We start from the raw sequence: 25,645 nt of genomic DNA on the forward strand, positions 1-25,645 counted from the left end.
GAATCGCTTTTTCTCGACTGGACTTGACTGACTTGTTCTCACTATCATTATCGATATTGCTCTCTCCACCTACACATAAAACCCAGTTGAATACAGTTCACACCCTTTCACTGGGGTTTGAACTGAATTAGGCAGGTTTAAGGAACACTAAAAAATAACTGATGACACAAAACAGTGTAAGAGTATCTCAGGGTGGACTTTCCCTTTAAGTTTGATGAAAAGGTGCAGCCATGTTGCTTGACACACACACACAGTCCTCTTTCTCCTCTAACTGAGAGGGGAGTGTTTAGATTTTGATAAATATCTGAAGGGAGCCTGATAATGAGAGGTCAAACAGTCAGGAGAGCAGATACTGACCCACTGCCTGTTGCAGGACAGCAGGTCTCTTGTCCTGCCTGCTGCCTGCCGTCTGCCCAGCCACCGGAGTTTGACCACAGACAGCTGCACCTCACTGTTTGACATGGGAATACCTGTTCACTGTGTGTGTAGTTCGAGTGTGTGTGTGATCCTTGCGTAAACCACTGGAAGCCAATGAGCCCCTGAGTACGGCTGCGGTAACCAATCAAGTGTGTGGATGTGTGTTTATTTGCATGTTGCCTCATCCACCATCATGGGTTTCAGTGAAAAGACCCAGAACCAGATAAAGAAGTTGGAAGGAAATGTGTCTTTGAAGCCAAGTTTCGATGGTGGTGGGTGGCGGTGAGGGTGGGGTGGTGCAAGTAATGGCCAGACCCGACACCCACAGAGCAAATCTAATTCTGCTAAAATTGCAAGCTAGTGAGTTAATAACCGCAGTTGCAATTTTTTAAAGTCAGCTATGGCACACTGATCAGATCCTAATTGGGGCTTTTATTTGTTTATTATTTATTTGTTTCATTGTCTCAGTTCAACAGTCTAATGGCTCAAAATCAGGCAGCAGACTATAAGTCACTGGTGTTGGCTGCCGTGCGGCCATCTTGGTGCCAGCCAACAGAGCTGGGATTGACTCTTGTGTGAGTACATTACTGCTGATAGCTTTTAAGAAAATCACATACCAAAAACACCATCAACGTGGTGGGAACAAACAGCAGAGTGGTTGTGAAAATACAGAGGCAATAACAATAAATGAGTGATGATAGTTTATTGATCCTCATAGGAAAGTCCAGCTATACTGAAGTCCTGAGGGATCCAGACCTCATTAGGAAAAAGATTAATAGGATTTAGGGGGTTAAGTTTTGAATAAGAATTAGGATTATGGTTAGTGTAAGGGTTAAATTTGTGCGTGTAGTGGTGAGGACTAAGGCAGGGGTAATTGACTGTAATGGGTAAAGGAATGCACGCAAGTCAATGGAATATCCGCACTAGTATAGCAAAACAATGGTGTGTGTGTGTGTGTGTGTGTGTGTGTGTGTGTGTGTGTGTGTGTGTGCACCCATGCAAACACGTGGATGTGCGTTTGCACACTCGGTTGCTCACCTGAAACACCACTCGTGATTTCTCCAGCAGATATGTCCTCATGTTGGCCCCGATGATGCGGTAACGGGTGTCGAAGCCGATCTCAATGTATTTCCCGAAGCGACTGCTGTTGTCATTTCTGGTGGTCTTTGCGTTTCCTATGGCCTGCGAGTGAGAGAAGGAAAACACAAGTGCAAATGTGAACGAGGCGGTCAGAGAGAGGCAACATCCCACACGCCCGTCAACACGGCATGTACTTGATCTACTTTTTTCAAGGTCAAGTTCATGGGTTCATTTTTGTCCGTGGGTCCCACTGAGCATTCTGGGGTTTGTTTCATCTATCTTTAGATGATTTGCTGATTTGTTTGAATTTAAGCGGGCAGATGGTGGAGAGGCAGACACTTATTTACTCACCATTTGGCCTAAAATCTATAGCTCACAGAGAGGAAGAATTTCAGCTCAAATTGTGCTTGGATACCACAATGGCAATCTTCTCCATGATTACAGGTACGATGGTGATGCATTAGGTATGAGTTGGCATCACAGTAAAGAACGTCTTCTTTACTGGGCTATCATGGCTTTTAGAAAACATTTGTGTATGCATGTGTAGTGACTGAAAAGTTTTATTCAAACCAGCATGTAAAAAACATGTAAAATCAGCAAGCCAGTGTTTCTCATACTGTGGGTTTGAACCCTGAAAAGGCCTGCAGATGGTTTCAGGTGGGTCTCCTCATGACAGCAGCACTGGTGTGTTTTAATGGGCCCGGGGCTCCTGACACACAGAATTGACTCTGTTTGTATTGCCGGCTGAAAAGGTTTAAGAGCCGCGGGTGTAAGCCTTTTCCTGTTGAGCTCTGGGGGGACGGAGCCCTGCTGGGTCTGCAAACTTAACAGCTGCAGTCAGCGTCCGTGTTCAACACAAGACACACACACACACACACACACAGGGCGGATCAATAACACTGCTTGACTGTAGGAATTGGCAGGCGGGTGGGGGCACACACGCACACGCACACGCACACGCACACGCACGCACACACACACACACACACACACACACGTCTCAGCCAGCAGGCGAGGATAGAGTTAAAGAGTGTGTGAGCACAGAGAGCTCTTGCTGAGTTGAGGCCAAACACACACTCACTGTTTCACTGCAGACAAGGAGGCTTTCAGCAGAGCAGGTATTCCAAACTCTCTTTGCATCAGCCAAAAACACATACAAACACCATGCACACACACATATTCACAAATACTCACATTGACACACACACACACACACACACACACACACACACACACACAGGTTTAGTATTATCGAAAAGGGTGATGCAACCACCTAAATCACATCCAGGCTTAGAGGCTGAAGTGACATCACTGCAACGAAAGAAAGCTTTCTATTCATCCTGTCAGCTTGTCTCTGATTGGCCGAGCGGGGTGGAAGCGGTGGCTGGGAGGAGAGTGATGTCACCAGTGTAGTTGGGAAGGATGGGGTGGGGGGGTTGGTGAGAGGTGGAAGGGAGGGGTGTAGCGGCATATGGGCAGAGGAGAGCTCTCCAACCCCCCATCCCTTATGACTCTGCATGAAGACACAAACATACACACACACACACACACACACACTCTCTCTCTCTCTCTTAAGGATAAGGCCGATGTTGTCACAGCAGAGAGCAGCCCAAGGCAGAAGGACACAAAGAGCGTGGTGGGGAGAGATTGAGGGGAAGTGCATAACTAAATGCCAGTGGGGAGGAAAGGAAAGGAGGGAGACAAGAGGAGGAGAGAAAGGAGAGCAGGGGGAGAGAGGATATGAGATAAGAGGAGAGGAGAGGAGAGGAGAGGAGAGGAGAGGAGAGGAGAGGAGAGAGGGGCGAAAAAGAAGTGACTCATTTAGCCCTCCTCATTCAAAAATCAACTAAGTTGGCGAGGAATACTGTGAATGATACAGCCAAGGAAACAACTGTCCAAACACATTGCAGAGAAAAGTGACGCAAGCCTCTCACCGAAGTTTAATCAGACAATTTCACAGCTATGGAACAGAGAGTGGGTAGATCCAGTCCTTTGCATTGGGCAGAAAAGTCCCACCCACACCATATTTCCAGTAAGTGCTTTTACCAGTAATTTTAAGAATACAGGTTGCATAAATCTGTGCCAAGTGATTCCACGAATCCAGTCAGTGGAAAAATCTACCAGAAGATCCAGAGGGTCATTGAATTTTCTGAGGTTTATTATATATATTTGAATTAACTAGACATAAAAAGCTTGGAACCTACAATTACAAACTGATATTCAGGGTCTACTGTTTTTTAGCAAGCATACAGAATCAGTGGGAACCAACTTTTATAAACTCTATGATAAAACTGAAAATAAAAACACTTCCTGGAACCGTGGTTGGGGGGTCGAGTCTTCAGTAACCTAAGGTCTTTGTCCTCACCTCCATGATGGGGTTGGAAGCCAGGACCTTCTCCTCCACGTTGGCCTCGCTGGCGGAGCCGCTGACCGTAGCAAAGTATCTCATGGCGTATTTGGCCGACACCGTCTTCCCTGCTCCGGACTCGCCGCTCACTATGATCGACTGGTTCCTCTCATCCCTGACGGACAGAAAAGAAAGACCTGCATCTGTCATTCATTGTACTAGTTGTACTAGACCAGTTTAAGTTCTGGATATAGGAATGACAGGACTGAGAGAGAGTGTGGTTTTTTAACTAACCACCATTTGAAGGTTCCTTTCTACTAAAAAAAAATAACTTTTCTGGTAAAATACTCAAGTTGCTGTTGAATTTGGGGATTTACTAGCTAAAGATCAATGTTGATGTTTCCTCTAAGCCAGTAGCGTCCTGTAGTGCTGCTGTAGTGTTTGGTTGGAATTAAAACCTGCAGACTCTTTTATAGCAGAGGACTGGACGCCACTGGCTTAGAGGGAATATTGATAATGATTATTAATCACAATTATTAGTCTCATTGATTTGGGCAACAAAATTAATTCATTGCACCTTTTAGATCTTAAGTCAACATTGACTATTTTCAACTACAGTGGGTGCAATAAAGGAAACAAAACGGTTTTGATATCACCAACGATTACTGATTGTGAAAACTAAAATCACAACATATGATTGTACACTAACTGTGCAGCCCTACACTGTATGGAAGGTCCTCACAAGTATAATAATAAAACTGTGTGCTAATGGTGCTCTCTCCAGTGGACATAATAGCTTGCAGCTGGGGCCGGAGCAAACTGCAGGGTCACTGCTAACTGCTGCTAACACCAACTACTAAAACTACACTGTGTAAGAGAGAGAGAGCAGGGATGTGGTGTGAACACACACACACACACACACACACACACACACACACACACACAAAATGAAAGTAGGACTGTGATCTTCCATTAGAAATTAATTGGAGTTGTGTGTCCAAAAGAACAAATCCTGAACAATTGTGTGAAGAAAGAGAGAGAGGGAGAGAGAGAAAGAGAGATCAGAGCGCTGAAAAGGTGTGTCTACCTAGTGTAAAGTACACATAGTGTACATGTGTATGTTAGTGTATTCATGACATGGACTCCCAGAGGGGGGTTAAAAAGACCCACTAGGTGGTTCCTGCAGAGAACACCAGAGAGAGAGAGAGAGCGAGAGAGAGAGAGAGAGAGAGAGAGACAGAGAGACAGAAAGAGAGAGAGAGAGAGAGAGACCACCAGGAAGCTATTTGTGGCTCAGCTCTGACCTACAAACCCCGAGACGAGAGGGAGGGGTGAGCAACAGGAAGACTAGAACTAAAGCTACTCAGGTAACACACACACACTCTCACACACACACACACACACACACACACACACACCTGGCCATCTGTTTATAAGCCTCCTCTGCCACGGCGAAGATATGTGGATCCATGTCTCCCATGTTTTGACCGCTGTAGGCGTTGATAATGTCTGTACCGTAGATGGGCAGCGTCTCGTAGGGGTTGATGGCCACCAGCACGATACCTGCACCACACAGAGGGAAGGCATGAGCCTGGAGGAGGGCTGGGCTGTACTGACAACATGTCATGATGAGACTTTTCTGCCTCAGCATTGCAACAATATGAATTGTTTATATATTGTATATACTGTATAGATCAAGAATAAAACTTTAAATGATTGCATCTTCTTTCTTCAAAACATATCATAGGAACCATTCATACATTTGACAGAGATTAAGATTCAGAAAATTGAAACACTATTAAAAGCTAGACCAGTTACGCCCTTTATGCACCAAATTTAATCTAGGGTTTTCACTTGAGTCTTTTCAATTTTCCACTGTTTAAATTTTGTCTAACAAAAGTACTCATTTTCCAAAATGTCACTGATGCCCCTTTGAATTTGATTATTTTGCAGCCTCCTGCGAGTTGGAAATGGTGACAGTCAATATTGGGATTCATTATTTTTTTCAATTAATTGTGCAACCCTAAGGTGCAGTGCTGTTTCCAGGACCGTAGAATGGTGAGCGTGGTTTCCCCGCCTGACAAGAGTTTAATTTTAATTGGTTTCAAAGGAGAATTTTAGCATCTCACAGTTAGAAACATTAAAATTCCAGGCGATGAGCGCTGGTGTGTGGTGCAGCGCATCCACATGTTTCACTGGGGATTGTAGACTATCAGACAAATTATTACTGACATATACGGGTAGGTGGAAGGGAATATGTCCGCCTCTTCACCTACCACTCTGCCACTGGTACCTCCAGTACTTCCTGAATACCTGAAAAGTTGAACCTTTTGGAGATACGAAGTGGCAGCAGAGCACTGACACCACAGTGGGATATCAGACGGTAAGAGTGCCGGCCTACCGCAGTACGTGTAGATGAGTTTCGAGTCGATGAAGCGAACTTTGAGGTTGTGCAGCACGGCCGGCTCGTGCAGGTAGCTGAGCGCCGTGAGGTCATTCTCGCCCACCAGGATGTCGGGGTTTCGCAGGTAAGGCAGGTTCTTCGTCTTGGGGTCCAGCTTGTGTTCGATGTTCTGAGGATGACCGAGACGACAGAGAGACACAGTAGGGATGTAAGGTTAGAGTCAACTACAAGCCAGCTGGGCGTTGTGTTTTCCTCTATATTTTATTCTGTAGAGGTGACGTCCCATTATATCTGTCTTTTGGTATTTGCTATTTGGGAGACGCTTCTTTTGTCCAAAGCACCTTACAGGACACATTCTAACAACAGGTGGACAACCAGCAGGAATCAGACCACTAATTCTGGCAGTGTTAGCGCTGTGCTCTACCTGGTGAGATACATACGGGGGTTTATTGACTAGAAATTTACATTTTACGTATTTAGATGATGCTCTTAGCCAAAATTGGCTAACCCTTGCAGGGACTGAACATGTGACTAGGGACTGTTTATTATGATGCAAGAACCCACATAAAAGTCAACACAGTCCCAGGGCTGAAATTAAACCCCACTGCTGCGTAAAATAAGGGAAATGTAAACCTTATTAGTCAGTGCTGAACACTTATGACCTCTGACTTCTCCACCTTAGGTCTTTTAGACTCATGAACCCCTCTTGCTGTTAAATTGCTTGGACTGTAACTGCTACACTGGCCAAGCCTGAATCCAACCCTATGAATCGCATTTTTGTTTTCTCTCATCCACTTGTTAACCACATGACTACTTAAATGTCTTAGTTCACAGGGCTGGCAGTGGGTTTATCTGAGGGGGAAATTTGACTGTACAGCTAGCAAACACTGACTGTTGTGTCAGATGGACTGTCTCCATTGCCTACATAGCCTACTTTACTAATATTGATATTGATACTAATACAGTCTGGTCGTAACTTTAAAAATAAGGTTTTTATACTCACCAAAAGATGAGAGAAAGTTTCTAATTGCAAAAAGGAGCCAAAAGTGAAAAGAGATCTCTTCTGGATAAGCATCTGTAGACTTTCTCTTTACATACTTGGCTACTGAAGTCTCTCTGGTCTGGCTGTTTGAGGCTGGCCAACAGTAGAGTGGCCATCGTGTGAAGAAGATCCCTCTAGCTTCTCAACTTTATAACCTATCTGCTGCCCCCTAAACATTGTTATGCAAGAGTTGTTTCTTTTGATTAACCAATGGCAGATGTTCCCACCCAATAAAAGCATTGATCAGACGGTACTGCTATAGATACATGTTCTAAGAAACGTCATGATTCAGGCTACTGACCCCACTAGTGTAAAGCAGCGGCCATTTGAAGCTGCATTGTTTCTAATCATGTGTTCAGTTTTGTTGCTCTTTCCCTGTGTTGATTCAGCTGGCATGTCTTCATGCACATTCTTCATCTTCACATCTTATGTCACATGTCTTTTACATGTCCTTCTTCTTGAGTTTGTAATACACCATTACTTACATGCATTAGAAGCGATATGGTAAAAGCTCTTTCTCATAGGATACATTCATTAACATCAGTGCTAGTAAATGAGAAGTATGAAGGTTACTAGGGCTAGGAGAGGGAACTGTGTGCCGGTAGCTGTTTGTAATCTAAACTGAGGAATTAAATTCAGTGCTATTTCCAGCTCCTTGGGGCATCTTTGCAGGAAGGTCTCATTTGTGGAGAGTGCTAACGGTAAAACCAATAGCTAATAATGAGATGCAGTCTGTAGTCTGCTTTAGAGTGTATGTGTCAGACAGAGGGAGTGAGAGAGAGAGAGAGAGAGAGAGAGAAAATGCACCAGTAAGAGCTAGAAGAGAAATACAGAGTCTGCGTGCTTTCCTCTTCTGTTCCCTCCTCCTTACCGCTCCATCCTCCAGTGTGAGCTGCAGCGAGCCGTCGCCATTTTTGTAGTCCTTAGTCAGCTCAGCGGACTTCCACACCTCCTCCACATCGGGGATCCACACCCGAGCAAACTGAGAGACAGGGAGACAGATGAATGAAGAGGTCAGCTAGGAAAGCAGTATTGTCAGTGTCAAAAGGAAATGGGTTACCACAAAATAAAGGACACACCTAAGCAATTTCTGACATTTTCCATTTCAAAATTTCTTGACTATACTGTTGCTCCAGACCGCTGTGGAAACCATGAAAAGCACCATGAACATTGATTGATGGAATGACTGTGGGAAGGTTGGAGTCGAGTTCCTGTAAAACATTTCCAGATATTTGTAGAATCTTGTAAAATGCGTGTTAAGAAACACTGAAGCTCCTTTGGTAACTTGTGATGGCCACAGCCCTATTAACACAATTTATGTTGCCGTTACAGTTCTCTTCTAGTTAAGCTTATTTGAAACACCTCTACATAAGGCTGCACAATTAATAGTGTATAACTGTATATTGTGATTTTAGTCTCCACAATCTATAACCATAGAATAGTGGCATATCATAAGGACTAATAATCACAATTAATACTTGTGAACTTGTGACCACAATATCGAACAAAATAATTGTGAGTATAATTTTTCAAATAATCGTGGAGCTCTTGTTCTACATAGACATACAGCTGGGAGTACACTGTATTTTACTGGTCTGCAATCAAACAAAGGAATGCATTTTTATACCATTATCAACAATATTTATGAAAATAAACAACTTTTAATAAGAAATACTCCATGCAATTTCATGCAATAAAAAGACCAAAAAGACAAAAAAAAACAAATACCATCAAAAAAACCCACTAGTTTTTAGGGTACACTTCCACAAGCCTGTACCATATGGGAGTTCTTCAGGGAACCCATTTGGGATAATTCTTGTAGAGAGGAACCCCAAGGTGCTCATTGGCTCCCTTTGGATCTTAGAAGAGCCACCAATGAACCCCTCGTTTTTAGAGTGTACTTTAACAGGTGCTGATTTCTTACATCCAGATAAAAACTCAGGTTCAGTGTTTGACTTGTGCAACCCCACCCATCTGGTTCTCCAAGCAGGCTTGAGCAAACACCAAGAATATTTGACCCAGGTTTGGTCCACATCAGTTCATCTCAACTCTTTTAAAAAGAGGGATGACAAGACAGTTTGTATTGCATGGCTGGGAATACAATTAAAACCCTTTGACCTTGGCCAGTAGAATACACTAAAGTTCTGTGTTTTCATGGTCTGTCTGAGCATTAGGTCTGGCCTTCATGACCTCACGACTCACAACTCATAAAACCAGTTAACACAGACACATTACTGTCCATGGTGATTCATTACGTTAAAGGAAACAGGCTGTGAACTGTTGCACAAATAGTAGCCCGTATGTGACAACTGAAGAATGCAACTGTGGCCAATGTGTGGTCATAACTCATAAAGGGTCACACATACGTAGGTACACCCCCACACCCATGTATTCATATACACACACACACACATACACCTCTCTGCTGAGCCCTTACGGACTCGTGGCCGGATGCAATCAGCTGATCGTAGACATGTGAAAAACAGTGATGAGAACTGCCAGTCACATGGCTGAGGAATCTAGCTCACAGAGGTAGACGCATATATGCACACACACACACACGCACACACACACACACACAGTGGCCTTACTTATCATGGTGTAGGAGTTCACTGGATAACCATGCAGTGGTTGAGAGAGCAGTCAGTCTCATATAGGAGGACAGGCTAAAGCAGAGGCACAAGTCAGTGATCTAACAACCTGAGGGCCCCAATAACTCAAGTATCCCATCGTCAGAGGAGCAGAATCCTTAAAATATTACTCGTGTGAGTTATCTTACACCTTAAAAACACACATTTGTGTTGTTCTTCCACTGACTTACTGTAGATTAATCCTTAACTCCTTACCCAAATTCTACCACTTACATACCTCAACTTCAACTTGAGTGGAGTTAACCTAGCAAAACAGCATTTTTCAGAGTTAGGGGCATTTGGACCCCTCAATATTAGTGAAAAAATAGGCTAGATTATACACAACCACACACACACACACACACACACACACACACACACACACACACAGTGTGAAGAGCAAGATGAGATTGGGTGGGATCTGAGTGTGTGTGTGTGTGTGTGAACATGGCCTCAAGGGGAAGGTTAACAAAACAGCTGCTAGCCAGGCAGAAGACATCAGGCTCACACACACACACACACACACACACACACACACAAACATTTGTGTCATTACGACTTCAGGACATTCCGCTGACTTGCATTCATTCCTCAGTCCGTGCCGCTCTGACCCTGATGCTCTCCCAAACCTCAACCTTAACCCAGTTCTGACTCAAACCCCTAACCTTAAAATGACCCAAAGGAATGACAAAATATACTCATTTTGGAAAATTTCCCTCATCTTTTTGTTCTTGTTATGGCATTTATCAGGACATATACCAAGAATAAATATACCAGAACATACAAGCCCACACAGACACACATACACACACACACACACACACACACACACACACACACACACACACACACACTAGTCCTGCTAAATCACAACTGGATTTAGACTAACTCTACACCCAGGGAAACCTTGAGGTGTTATAATCTAAACACGAAAGAGGATTTTGACTTTGCTGAGCCTCATTTATTACTAAGAGATTTCTTCCAGTACCTATATGAATAAATACGGATAAGTAACTATAAACAACAAGTGAAGAAATAACTAAATGAAACACTCTTTTTGATGAAGGCCTGGGCAGCTGAAGCACATGACGATGATGACGGAGCGCCGAGAAACTTTCTGGAACATTCCGACAACAACGCCTCAAATTCAGGGAACATTCTGCGGGAAATTCACGGTCGTTTTGTTACATAAACCACTAATGGTGATTTCACATCGGACCGAGAGAAAGATCGCATTGTAGAGCGGGAGAGAAACTGGTCAATTTACTGCTGCATCATTACAGATCATCTGAATCATGACATCATGGTCACACGAGAGAGAGAGAGAGAGAGAGAGAGAGAGAGAGAGAGAGAGAGAGAGAGAGAGAGAGAGAGAGATGTGTTACTGAAAAAACAGATCTGAACAGAACTGATCGAACCCCAGGTCAGGACCCAACATGTCCTACACCTATTTATTTAGTTTTCCTTCATAAAAACAACACATCTTTTGTAGTTGCTGCATCATGTACCAGTAGGCGTACATCCAGTAAAAGTTCCAACCAATAATATCACCATAGATTGGTTCACTGCTGCTCCAGTAACAGGAGTGATGGAGGTGCTGGAGGAGGCAAGTGCCCCTCTACAGTGAAATGCAGGCAAGCATCCTGTTTTTCTGAGTCACTTTCTATGTTCACTTACTATGGTCCCACCCCCCCATTCCCCATCCCCTACCCATTTTTGAACGACCCTTCCCCTCGTTATGTCCCGCCCCAACATGCCGTTTCAACCGGAAATGCATCTAATTACGGCCATTTCACATTGTCTTTGATATTTGGGCGGCCTGCCCAGATCAATTAACAGCCGCCCAAGGAAATTATTGTTTTAAATTAATTTTGGGTCCTGTGATGCACAAAGCTGTCCAGACGAAGTCGATTAAATGCCGTCAACCACTGAAAGTGGGTTAGTGAACTACAGCGGCCTTATTCAGTTCCTTATTTAGGAGCTCTAATTGTCTAACCAACAGACAATTAGCTCTCCTTTGAATCGCGCTGCTGACAGGAACTGCATAGAGGCAATGCACCGACTAATGGAAACGTGGCCTGCATGATATGTTGAGCAGGTGACCCATTTGTAATCAGCCGTATGTTATATTTGCTTCACTAAAGTAGCGACAATCAGATAGGAGGATAATAATGAGCTACTGCTGCAGTAGCACGTTAGCTAATGCTTGACTTCAGTGGCTGTAAAGTATGAGATACAGGCTTGCTAAATGAAATGCCAACAACCACCCAGCATGAAGTAAACTGCCAACAGGAGGGAAACACTGTATAAATTTGAATGGTAATTTGGCAGATAGGCGGGTATAATCTACATATTCACAAAAATAGATACTCTTTATACTGTGTAGCTGCCCTCAAATACAATAGCTGGGTATCCATCCATGTATTTTTTTGCTAATAATTAGGCCTATGTATTGAATGGTAAAAGTAAAATTCGCTAAAATTTACTCAAATAGCAAAAAAAAAAAAATGCTGTGTATGTGTAAGTCTCCATATATTGACAAGTGCATTTATTTTATTTTCGTCTTTGGATGAAAGCATGAAATAGGGCTAACAATAGCTGACACTAAAGAATAATAACAAGTTGCTAATGATGAATGAATACTAATGAATTACTGAGAGACTGTATCCATGCTTCTCACAGATTCGTTTTTTTTTTTACATTCAGGAAGTCTATTTGCTGATGGAAATGCGTAAATTCACAGTTGCCTCTGTCTCCATACCTCTCTCTCTCCCCCTCTCTATCCCACCATTTCAGTTAGTCTTTTCACCTTTTTTGTCCCCAGAGGAGACTGTCCCAGAACCCAGCAGCCTCCTAGCAACCGAGAGAGAGAGAGGCAGAGAGACATAGAGGGAGAGCAGGAGGAGGAGGCGCAGGAGGACAGAGATTAAAAATAGCAACAGCGAGTTTTGAGCAGCATCACACCTCACAGAGGCATCGCCGCACTGCTGAGCACACTTCCTGATCTCAATAATCATTCACACACTCTCACACACCGGCTTCACACCTCAGAGGGTAAAAAAGATGTCAAGCACGATTACCCTGAATTAGTTAGCACTGAAATATGCTGCCAATCAACTCATTTACTTACTTCCTCCTTCCTCCCTGACCAAGACAGAGAGGGAGGGAGGGAGAGAGAGAGAGAGAGAGAGAGAGAGAGAGAGAGAGAGAGAGAGAGCGAGAGAGAGAGAGAGAGAGAGAGAGAGAGCGAGAGCGAGAGCGAGAGAGAGAGAGAGAGAGAGAGTATGTGTATTGGACAGAAAGACAGAGAGACAGCGATGAGATGAAGCTGCAGAGGGATTGAATCATATTTATAGAGCAGTGAATTCCCCTGGGTTCACTAAATAGAGGAGAGATGAAGGGCGATACTCAACCATACACACACACACACACACACACAGACACTTACATGCTCCGAGGGCATGCTTTTCCACAAAGAAACACAAGCTGGGTGAAAAAAAAAAAGTGTCTGAAACCCAGATAAAAAATGTGATGAGTCAGAGGGGAGCCGCCCTGTCTGCCTGGTTGGTGGATGGATGGGTGGATGGATGGATGGATGGATGGATGGCCTGACTGGTGTTATGGGTGGAAAAAGGAGGAGGAGGAGGAGAGGGGTGAGGAAGGGGGAGCACAGACGTCATAACAACATCTGTGACATCAGAAATCACATGACTCAAGGGGCTTCACATTTAACTATCCACATACGTCAATGCACACACACACACACACACACACAAAATGAGACTTAGAAACAAGCTTTCTAGGTCAGTCATTTCCTTTTTTTACCTGAGGGCCCCAGGTGTGGTCACTCAACTTTTTATTTATTTTTTTTATTATTTGTGGGCATTTTATTTTTTATTTATTTGGCAGTGAAGAGAGACAAGAAGGATGGGGAAGAGAGAGGGGGGATGAGGGGGCCGGATTCAAACTCGGGACGTCACGTTTACACGGTACACGCCTTTAGACCACTGAGCCACCAGGATCACATTCATTCTGTAACACATTTCTGTTGCTGCAAACTGTGTGCAGAGGTCTACACAAGGATCTCATGGCTCAAAAATATATTGAGATGAAACAAGACATGGTTATCGACTGTATTACAATCAATAGATTACTATAACAACATTAGTTTGTGCTGCAAGTGATTCACTGACAACATTTTTCATCACAAAAACTTCATGGAGAGCGAGCAAAACAAAGGAGTTTACACATGCATTATCAACGCCTACGTAGCATGACTCCAATGCATGCAACAAAAACAATGCATCTGCATCTAAGCAGTTAACAGATGCTCTCATCTGAAATGAAAGAGCTTCCTTCGGAGAGTGATATTCAATGTATTCAGTGTGATCCCGGCCTGAGCGAACGTCTTTCACATGCACTGACTGCTTTTATTTTTATCCCAGGAAAAGGCAGTGAAGGCCCATCAAATGACATCTGTCTTGGTTATTTCATTACAGTAATAATAACAGATCATAAGGCTGCACTATTATGACTAAAATGATAATCATCATTATTTTGAGAGCTATTGTGATCACGACTATTAATCATGGTTATTAGTCTTGGGCTGATTTGAGGAACAAAATGATGTTACTGCACTGCACTCACATCAACATATTAGGATTCAACCAGTTTTTGAAACTGATACTGATATTTTCAAGACTGAAGGTGCCAATATTTTGTGCCAATATTCAATAGGTTCAAATTTGATCATTTTCATGCCAAAAAACTACAAGGATTCAGTGTGTCCCCCAGAATTTTATTCTTGGCAGGGTGGAAAATCCTCTGAAACAGCATTTAGATGGGACATGAAGATTTTCCACTGAAACCAGGATAATAATAACACTACTAGTACTACTTGTGCGGAATCTGAACAAAATGTTGGAAACAATGCAGATTAAGCCCATAGATAACCAGTTTAATATTGATCAATTATACAATAAATATGCAGTCAAACAAACTGCATCATATCCATCAAATTGGAGGTGGACGACACTGACTGGTCAGATTCATCATATTTTTGATCAAAGGCCAGTATCACTGCATTACATCAGCAAACCAATTTGTAAGTTAATTTAACCAATTTAATGGCCCTATATTGTTAAAGTGAATTTAGAAAAATAAGATTTAGGTGCAGTTCAGATGAGTAAAATGAAAGTTACCGATAATGATCTCAACCAGTTAGCCTACAGATTAGAGCAGGGATGGGCGAGCATGTGCCATGGAGGGCCGAGTGTATGCAGGTTTTCATTTCATCCAAACACCACACCAGCTGATTTCACTGAAAACACACTTTCAACCAGAAAAGAGGAAGTAATCAGTGAAACCAGGTGCAGTAGTGTTTGGTTGGAATGAACACCTGCATACACTCGGCCCTCCATGGCACATGCTCGCCCATCGCTGGATTAGACTCTACTTTCCCTGACAGGATGGTAGCTGTCAGCAGATCAATGCAAAGTGCACAGCGGGGAAGGGACAGTCATCAGAGGTACGAGGCCGCCTGGCCTGATAGCAATCCTGGTCTAAGGATCAGGACCGGATTAGGCTAACTCAGGGTTTAATGCCAGCTAATCTTATTCCAGTAAACTACACCGCTATTTCATTACATGCACACATATGGCTATAGGTACTGTGACCACAACTACTGCAGCAACTTGTACTGCTACTACTGCAGCAGAGACTTCTAACTTCTAATGCTACGTCTACACCATAGCATTCAAACACAAAATACTAAAGCTAACAGCCTATAAAAAACAAATAGTAACATGCCAATACACTCCCAATCAATTCTGGGATGTTACATACTTGGTGTATGTATGGTGTCTTTCGGAAGTGGGTGACACATGGCCAGGACTGGAAATATTGATATATACAAGGACGTTGTCATTCAATAGCTCCAACTGGCCTGACCAACGCAATGCTATAAAGCCAGAGACTTTCAACTTTTTCAGCACAGGATAAAAAAAAATGTTAAAACATATCAGCCATAAACATATCAGTACTTTTTAATGTGGGAACCCAAAAAAGGTGTGTTCACTATCCACTTTGGGTCTTGAATCGCAGACAGAAACACGACGACGGAATAACACTAGCATGCCACAGGAGACACCGAAGAAGAAAAGAAACACTACGTGTGGAAATGTATTCATGAAAAGCAAGATGCGAAATGAAACAAATTTCATCCAAAACTGTGTGCCACAACATTATGACCAAACTGTAACACATAGCCTATCTCTAGAAGGTTGTAATCCAGGAAGAAGAAGAAAAATGACCAGAATTCCTGTTTTCGTGGTTTAAATTAGCGTCCTTGCAAAAATTCCCAGTTGGTTTCATTTTACGTACGTTTGAGCCCTCGTTCCCCTTGATTCTACTGCAATGCCTTTAGGCGTCAGTTAATTCCTACGGCTCATTTGAAGGGTGTTGGAGGAGGATTGAGGTTTGGAGGTCACAGAGAAGGTGACATTGGGGAGAGAGTGTGTGTGGGGGGGTGGGGGGGGGGGGACTGAGGCTGTGGGGCGGGGCATCTATCAGAAATGTTTACAAATCTGCACAAAGTCAACAGCAGATTAGAGAGACTTAACCCTGTTAATACTGAGCTCTGAGCTTTCACTGTTGAACCGGAGTCCCTCTGGCCTGGTGCCACTCTTCTGAATCCTCCCAGGGTTTTCTCCTGCATCTCAGACTCTATAGGTGGCCTACAGGAGTGGTTTTCAGACCAATTAAATGGAAAAAAACTCAAAATGGCATTCCAAAATTGAACTTTGCTGCATTTCTTGGTGTCTGCATAGGTTCCAAAAGTGAGTTGTTCCTTGCATTAGGACTTCAAAATGATCTCTGACAGTTATTTTCCCCAGATATCTTGTTTGTATGATCTCAGACAATCTGTAGTGCCCCATTCACCATACAACAATCCACCCCACTGACAACTTTACCGCCTACATGTCACTATAAAGACCCAGAGAAACACTGCCTGCTATACTTTTAGTGAGCACTTTATGCTGAATCTCAAAAAACACAAGTCCATAGCCCCATGCCTCCTTCCCTATAATAATCCTGATACATATGGAAAGCCTTAGTGATTCAGTTGGAGTCACTAAAGATCTATTACCATATTGCTAAGCCAAATGTTACACCACTGCATAGCCATACGGTGCTACCCAGGACCTATTCACTCATGTTTTCCCCAAAAATACAATTTCAGTAACTATGTTTCAATAATTGATTAGTCTTTAGAGTGTTTCAAATAAACAAAAGAGAGCCATGAATCCTGTTTTTAAAACATTTTGAGTTGCCTGTGGCTGTGAAAAGTCCCACTTTGCCCTGCTGTGGAGAAGTGGCTAGAAATGAAGCAACACTAACTATCATGTCTTTTCGTATTATAGAGGAGTCCCAGGGCTTTGGAGAGAAGGCTGCTTCATAAACATCAATCCACAGGAAATAGATTAGAACCCAAATACGTTATGATACAGGCCTTCTGCACCAGTGTGTATGCGAACAGTGTTTTGCCCACATATTCTCAGTAAAGCGCTCAATGGAGTCCCAGACTCCAGAATCCTCGTCACATGACGCCACTCATGTGAGAATCTGCTGTTTTTCTCCTCAGCTGGGCAGACGCAGCATGACACCAAGATTCAGGGAGTTCAATGTCGGAGGACAGTTTGGTGGGAAAAGGAGCGCTGCTTGTCTTACTACACCGATGGTGTTCCCTAACTAGATTGTTGGCATGACCAGCGTGCCAATGTGACTGCCAAAGCAGATCAGAGTCTCTTACTAAAAGCTGCCCAGCCGCTAATCACATTAGTTCAGTCACTGCCGACCCTTGGAGTAGAGCAGTTAAGGGCGGTACAGTATGGCAGTGTATAGAAGAAGGGGAATCCATTAGTTCAGCCATGCTCTTACATTGTGTCTATATCAGACTACAGGCCTGAAAGATCTGTCTGGAATATTGCAAACAATAAATTGGACAGCAACCAATGTTCTCCGAATAAGAGATACTGTTTGCTCTCACTTTTTTTTTTTTTTCATTTTTCTCTCCTTTAATAGACTACTAGTCTGCTAACGACAAACTGCTGCAAACAATTACCCTGAGAAATATGACTTATATGGCCTATAAGTCTACATTACACTCTCCAACACGCCACTGGATTATCTTTCAACAGGAGAAGATATTGCTTTTGCTCAACAAGCCACACACAGCCGTGCATCTACAAAACTTGGGACATGGATGGATCTGCAACTATTTTAGGCTTCCAGTGATTAAATTATGACTAGCTGGAACAAAAATGTTGTTGTTAAGCAGTAAGCTATTACCTAAAGCAATTACCCAAAATTTGTCACTAGGCAGCATTAGCATAATTGAACATTCTCTCAGGAAGTAGTGCCACCCTGCTGATTTCAGTGACATGAAGCTTTCTTCTACCTAGATGACTCCAGCAGAAGGGCGTGTCAGGACCGGGGCTCCATGTTCCCCATTAGAGAGGCACTGTCCCACTTTCAAACATCAAATTCAAGAGCAGAACGACAAGCTGACAGAACAGCCAACAGCTGACTCATCAAAGAGCCACACAGACATACTGACAGCAGATCAGCCTTCATTTAATTCAAATTCCATACCCTTTAACAATCGGTGGAGGTTGGAGTCGAGGAGGAGAAAAAAAAAGCAAGGACAAAACTTACTTGAACAAACATATAATCCAACTCCTGGTTCATCTTGTCTCTTGAGCGAGCCTCTATCTCATACTGTGACTCTGGCGGTCTTTTGGATGCCTCCAGCCACACACGCCACAAAACCAGATGCTAATCGATGAAGCAGTGAGCTCCAGAACTTCCCGGCGGATGAAACCTTCCCATTGTGTCTGCAGACAGAGCAGCGTCCGCCAGCGATCCTCACAGTTTCTCGTCCTGTGATGAATCTCTGCCCGGACTGGCCATCCCCGCTGTCCGTCAAACAGCCCGGCTCCCGCCCTCTATCACATGAGTTCTGAGGTAAACAGGACTTTCCCACAAACTTCTGACATGATGGCTCCAAATAACAACTGTCTGATAGCTGCTGCACACACCAGCAGTGAAATGTAGTCCTGTTCCTATGGGCTGGACTGAATGTGTATCTGTGGGGTAGAGCTGCACATTTCATTGTGTAGACTATATTGCGATTTTAGTTCCACAATTAATAATAGTATATATATTCTCGCAAGATTCACAGATTTCATTTAATTCAGAATGCCCACTGTCGTTGAAATAGTCAGGATGTTGATATAAGATGCTACAAGTGGATCCTTCAAATCATCGACAAATAAAAAATGTAGCAAAATAATCAAGATGATCATTGTAGCCATAAACGTGCAGCCCTACTCTGTGCGTCTGCCTTGGTGTGTTTGCCTGTGTTGGACAGGAGTGCAATGACGAGATGTCAGTGCTTACACGACATGACTGCACAATTACTTTAACCAGGTTACCGTGGTAATCTAATGCACATGCTCTCGATTAGGAGACTGCGGAGAAAAAAATAAACCGCACACGTTACGAAATCTAAGATTCACCACCTGATAAGACTTGAGGAGACACCTAGAGCACATAAAGCAGGATTGTTCTGTTCCATGGCATCTCTACATCTTAAAATCCTGAGCTACAATACAGAATGTATTTAGATATTCAATGTAGTATCATATACTGTGCGCTTTGCACTATCACTTTGCGCTGCATTTGGGGTACTGTCATCCTTTGACCATGTATGTCAGGACGTATGTAAACCCTGGAAGTTGTCAATTTATCTCTAATCCAATATCAATGTATTATTATTGCACTTCATGAAAAAGGGAAGAGAATGTTTCTGATTCTGATTCTGAAACTAACTTTTCTCTTGGTTGTAAAAAAGCTTAGATGGCAGGTAGGTAATTGTGTAGGACTGGAAGGAGGAAGATCATAATGCAGAGAATATTAACAACCTTTAAGAACAAATTTCAGGGAAGTTTAATGAGCTTTACTTACTTTTACCAAAGTAAAAGTCATTCAGAAGCCTGGAAATTACACATTTTTTGAATGATGATTTGCAGCGGGGGGATTTCTCATAAGATGTATCCAGAGATGTTTAAGATCCAGATATTTAAGACCCCCATCCCTGAGACCAATGTACCTCTTTTAGCCTATAGGATCCAATCCAACCACAACCTTCGCTCCTGTGTCTCCCTGACTCTCCCTCTCGTCCTTTCCACTAACTTAATAGAGCAAACAATACAAAAAAAAATCTTTAAAGAGGTTAAAAAGAAGAAGAAAAAACATGTGAGGCTATATTACAGTTTCTAGGACATTTTAGTGTGTTTACTAGACAGGCAAGGTCCTGCATTCTCTCTGAATGGCAGATCCGAGGGCCTCGGTTCTTCATTAGTACCTCTGTGCTTCCTTGCCTGATCAGAGGGCTCCTAGCGCTGCTAAGCATGGTGAGCAACAACAGCCTTCATTAGAGTGTTTCACAGCCAGCTACTGCTGACGAACGACAGCCAACTGCAGCCTAACAAAACCCACCGGTGCAGATAAATCAAGGGTGCCTGAACTGCTGTCGGAGGCAAAACCTTGCATCTCTCATACAGTAAACTCAGCATGAATTAGGAAATCTCCAGAATTAAGAGTTTTCTTTCTTTCTTTTGAAATTCCAGGATGTGTTTGGAAAAGCCTCCATGGGCCCTATAGGGTCATCAAGGAACATGTAGACTTTGAATTCAAGTAAGAAAATAAAAACTGCCCAAAATTGGAGTTAAAAGGTTTGCACAAGTCATCTAATGGACCATAGCCTTACTTCGCTTTCCATCAGAATATCCTCCCTCCTATCACTGCCTCTTGCTACACATCACCGTTTTGTTCACTTTCATCACCTCTTATTTTTTTCCATCCTGATTTGACTCGACTTAATTCAGGAAAAAGGTAAAAATACACAACAAAATATACGTATATTTGGCCCCAAAGGATGGCACAAGAAAGTGTCAAGCCCACTGAAAAACACTGATTTCTGCTCCAATGTTTCCAACTGTTTCCAACTGTTGCCTCCTCCTCCTCTTTAGGAAGTTTGCCTTCACCTCTGACTCACCTCTCTTTACATTGCCAACCCTCTCTGTCCCACAGTCAGGCCAGACAGGAGCCAAACCAAGTTTGGAGCAGAATCTGAGGCAGCATTTATGTGTGACTGTGTACGTGTGTGTGTGTGTATGTGTGTGTGTGTGTGTGTGTGTGTGTTCACCAAGCAGCCTCAGACCTGCTCAATGAGGTTCTATACGGCTGACTCATACAGACAAAGAGCAGAGTGTTCTCCGCCCCCGTGTTGGAAAAGTAAATCACAGAGAGCGGTCTGACATCAGAAGCGGACTTATAAGACAGGCTGTGCTGTTCAGGGCAGAAAACTGACTTTTTTGTCTACTGGCTATATTGGCAGGTAAATCCAAAAATTCACCTGCCATAAAAACTATTTTAGCATCCAACGAGATTATTTTAGAGGACAGCCAAAATGATGGCTGGCTACCTGCCAAGGAGAAACAAACTTGCCAAAATTTACCAGAATTTGTTTGGTGGCTAGTGGTAATTTCCCACCCTGATGCTGTTTAAGCGCTCCAACAATTGACATTTACACCTACAACGTGTAAATGTTTCCTTTTTTCTTAAAAAGGAGTGAAAGGAATACACTCCCCTTCACATTTCTTGAATGAATGATGTGACACTTTATTGATCCCTGAAGGGAAATTCTCTTTTTGCTTGCCTCACTCCAGGAAGGTCAGAGGTCAGGGTCAGCTACAGAATTGTGTGCCTAGAGCTGCTAGGGATTCACTGACCCCTCTCACGGACACTTTTGGTTTTTTGTTGACATGGGGCACAAATCATCTGGTTTAAGGATGGTGTCTTTGACCACTAGTCCATCCTGCTGCCCCAATATTTATTTCTAAAATTAAACAGCAGGTAGGGAGAAAGGGGTACAGACGACAGCAAGGAACGGCTACAAAACCTTCTACTAATATTGGAGATCAGATGGACAGTGAGAGGTTCAAGCTGTGACCAGGTTTAGAAATACACTACAGTACCGTTGTTTGCTATAGATCCAATAAGGAATTACAGCAGCAGCGATCATCATCACACAAACACGCACTCCCTCTCTATCACAACCTTTATTGAAGCTCAATACACCAGCTGGCAAAGTGGGGGGATGGGTGACTCATCTCCCTCTCCCTCTCTCTCTCACACACACACACACACACACACACACACACACACACACACACAACACAGACGCACCACTTTCTTCATCTCAGTCTCACGTTTGTAATCATAGATCAACAGCAGCAGCAGCAGCAACAACAGTTATGACCTTGTGAGTCTCCAGTGTAACAGGCTCTACCTCAGCAGTATTAGGCTATATTGCCATCAGTGAACACTTGGCCTATACAGTCAGGGCCTCAAGTCTCTCAGCACCCTGGATGCGAAGGATGCAAAACTGTCCGGATGCGGCGCTGGTCGCAGCATCTGAGCGGTACCCAACCTGCAGGACAGGCTCACATCCGAAAGGACCGAGAGAGATAACGGGCCCGAGACATTCTGCGACATTAAGCTAAAAGACTAGCACAAGGCCACATTAATGCCCAAGTCTAACCTATCGACTAATGTTACGGTGAAAAGGCATAAAACCAGCGGCCCCATGATGGCTGGCACCGCCTTTGCATCATCCCAGCCCCCGGCCTCCAGTGGCGGATGATGCAAAATAACAAGGCCCGAAGGAAGGTTATATAGTTTGTAAACAAAAAAAAACGAGGTGACAAATACAAATATTCATAACAAAAACACGATTGGTGTGTGTGAGCGCTGCCGACCGTGGCATGAAAAACGAGGCAAATCTCTGCCGCATCTGTTAACGTTTGGCTTTGTCAGCTGCACCCATTTCAACGTTGAACCGAGATCTATATTTAGACATCGCAACCAATCACACCGCCTGTCAGCCCAACATGTTTTGTGCGGTTTCAAAACCTTTTTCATTCATTGAAAGCCAGCACCGAGCTCGCTGTTAGATAAATGACTTGTTTTCGCGGCGTAAGCCAAGCTGTCACCTCGCTCGTGGGAAGAAGATTCTTAAAATTGGAAGCAACGTTCAGGCTGCAGTGAACTAAAACCTGCAACCAGGACGTTTATTTTTGGTATTGCGAAGAGCGCAGCTGAAACGCTATCGTCAATATAGCCTGCATATAAAAATACCCTTCTGTTACCTTTGTGTACAGCTCCGACGCTGCCATGATGGTCACTCGCTATGTCCTTTCTCCAATCTGGGCTAAAACATCCGCAGGTCGCCGCGCTGCATGGGACTCGGTGTGTGTTTGCATGAAGCAGAGAGCAAAATCCTTTGTGGCTCCAGGGACTCAAGTGGAAGATGTGGCTCCTATCGCCATGATAACCTGAAAGGCTTCGGGTTTTGGCGTCTCACTTTGCATTCTGGGTATGATGGATGAAATGATTCACCCAAACGGCGAGTGGTGTTGCTACGTCAAACTGCGCCCCACGGTGGTCGCGATGGCACCCATTAAACTATATAAAACACTATTGTATTTATTTATTCAGGTTTAAAAATGGAATGTTCTTACGCCAAGTAATATAGTTCCTGAACAACAGCCAAACGATGTGGTTATTATTTGTCACGTGCAGGGGGTGAACACAATTATGGAAACACTACAGAACCTGAATGCACACTTCCTATGGTATAGTTCCTTTGCTACACCTAACATGGCTTCCATAGATTTTGAAGATTGTCATACATGTAAATAGATTGTTTCATTGGTGCACGGAACATGAGAAAGTTAGAATGTTAATCACAGCTGCCACTGGAATATTCATCCAAATGATGCCGTTGCCATGGTAACACATCAGCTTTCTGAATCTCATGCGCCAGATCAACACTGATTTCCATGACAACATTATCAAACATTCTATGGCAGCCATTAGTGTACCAGCCAAATGACCATTCAAAAGTGTAGATTTGAATGGGTATGACCGTTTTAACCATTTAAATGCTATGGGAAACAGCAGATAAACATGACTTTAATGTTGAAGTAATTAAATCAGCTGCTTATGAAAGCAGCTACAGGAATTAATCAAATTAAGTTAAATGCCAGTATGTGTCAGTGTCAGCTTTAAAAGAGGTCTGATAATCAAAGCAACATTAGGTAACTCAAAGAGGCCAAATAGTCAGTGCCCAAATGACAGGTGCACCAGTCACAAAAGTTATTTAATGTGTCAAGGTAAATAGTTTTGAAAATCATGATAATATATGCCAAACACAGACAAGCTGCATCAGAGAGAGGAACAGTGTTTGCAAGTCAAAGCTTACCTAGAGGGATAGAGGGACACTTGACAGGATGACCACAAAACAACAGGCTCAGAAATTGAAATTGAAACAAAATTGAATCAACACCTCTGTCACACCTGTCTCAACTGTAACTGTACATTGTGATCTTCACAAAGCTGGGATTTATGGCAAGGCTGCCATAAACCACTAGTATCCAGTGACAATGCACAAAGACCCATGGTGTAAGGAGCACAAAACTCCAGGACTCCTGAGCAATAGAAAAAGCAATATTCTAGTCTTTCACCCCCTTCACCGGGTTTACGTTTGGAGAAGGTTGTCTTCAGCCTACAATGTCTGTTGCCAACTGTTAAACATGACAGTGGATCTGAAATGGTATGGGCACCCACATCCTGGGAGACTCTAAGTCCAATGATTGCTCTATATGGTCATATAACAGATAAGGAATGAAGCCATCTTACAGGACCTATGGTTCAAACAATGTTCCCTAATGACGTTCCCATATTCCTGGATGATAATGTTCCGTAGACACTAAGCAAATTCAAGAGTGGTTTCAAGAACACCAGGCTGAAGTCAAAGATCTAGACAATACTGAACCTTTATGTGAAGCTCTGCAGCACAGAGTGTGAAGTATATTTCCACCTCCTTCATTCCTCACAGAGCTGGAGGCTTTCCTTCTTCAAGAAAGGTCCAATGTCCCTCTACACAGTTCAGGACCTGGATGGCAGCACTCCTGAAGCTGTTCTGACGGGATAGGTTGGCACTACGTCTTAGTAGGCACTTGATATTTATATATTGTTGGGTGTTTGCGTGTTTCCAGTATTATAGCCAGAGATAAAACAACTGTTATACCTCTATGATTATAACATTATTACATGATTATAGTCCACTCCCTTCAGAACTTATGAGTAGTGAATTTTGGTTAGCATTAATATTTAAATGAACTGTTATGTGGTCACAGGTGTGCATTTATTGGTAATTTTACAGCACTTTCTGTGGTACTTGTGTGTGGTGCAGTTTTCTCCCTTAACATTTCTTCTTAGTGGGGTGGAAAAGCCCCAAATACGCCATCATATCACCAGTCAGTAGGTAGAAACCCACTGCTATTACTTTTTTCCTTTTCGCCAGTCACTTTAGACTTTACTGCGTTATTACTCACTTATCCCTAATGAAAAATCACACATATTCTTACTGGGTCTTATAGTGTCGGTGGTAATCAATCGACACACACTTTTTTCCAGCAATACCCTGCTTCACATTCATACTGTGGAGCATTTACACAGTAGTTGTTGAGGGAGGGGAAGAGTGTTATGCATTAACGTTCCCAAGCTGGCCGTGGGATTCAAACTCTGTGGGTGCT

The 25,645-nt window shown here is 43.2% G+C and overlaps 1 protein-coding gene across 1 annotated transcript in view; it reads right to left on the bottom strand.

The window, feature by feature from the left end:
* myo5aa (myosin VAa) overlaps positions 1 to 23,324 on the bottom strand; it is a 65,711-nt gene extending 42,387 nt beyond the window's left edge. Inside the window, exons 1-6 of the mRNA XM_078291863.1 lie at positions 23,195 to 23,324; positions 8,162 to 8,272; positions 6,246 to 6,417; positions 5,263 to 5,407; positions 3,863 to 4,019; positions 1,456 to 1,599 (exon numbers count right to left, since the gene is read on the bottom strand). Coding sequence (XP_078147989.1) covers positions 1,456 to 1,599; positions 3,863 to 4,019; positions 5,263 to 5,407; positions 6,246 to 6,417; positions 8,162 to 8,272; positions 23,195 to 23,221 — 756 coding nt within the window. The 5' untranslated portion in view covers positions 23,222 to 23,324. The remainder of the gene's footprint in view (positions 1 to 1,455; positions 1,600 to 3,862; positions 4,020 to 5,262; positions 5,408 to 6,245; positions 6,418 to 8,161; positions 8,273 to 23,194) is intronic.
* Positions 23,325 to 25,645: the final 2,321 nt, after the last annotated feature.

The sequence above is a fragment of the Centroberyx gerrardi genome, chromosome 1 (assembly GCF_048128805.1).
Source record: "Centroberyx gerrardi isolate f3 chromosome 1, fCenGer3.hap1.cur.20231027, whole genome shotgun sequence".
Lineage (NCBI taxonomy): Eukaryota > Metazoa > Chordata > Actinopteri > Beryciformes > Berycidae > Centroberyx > Centroberyx gerrardi.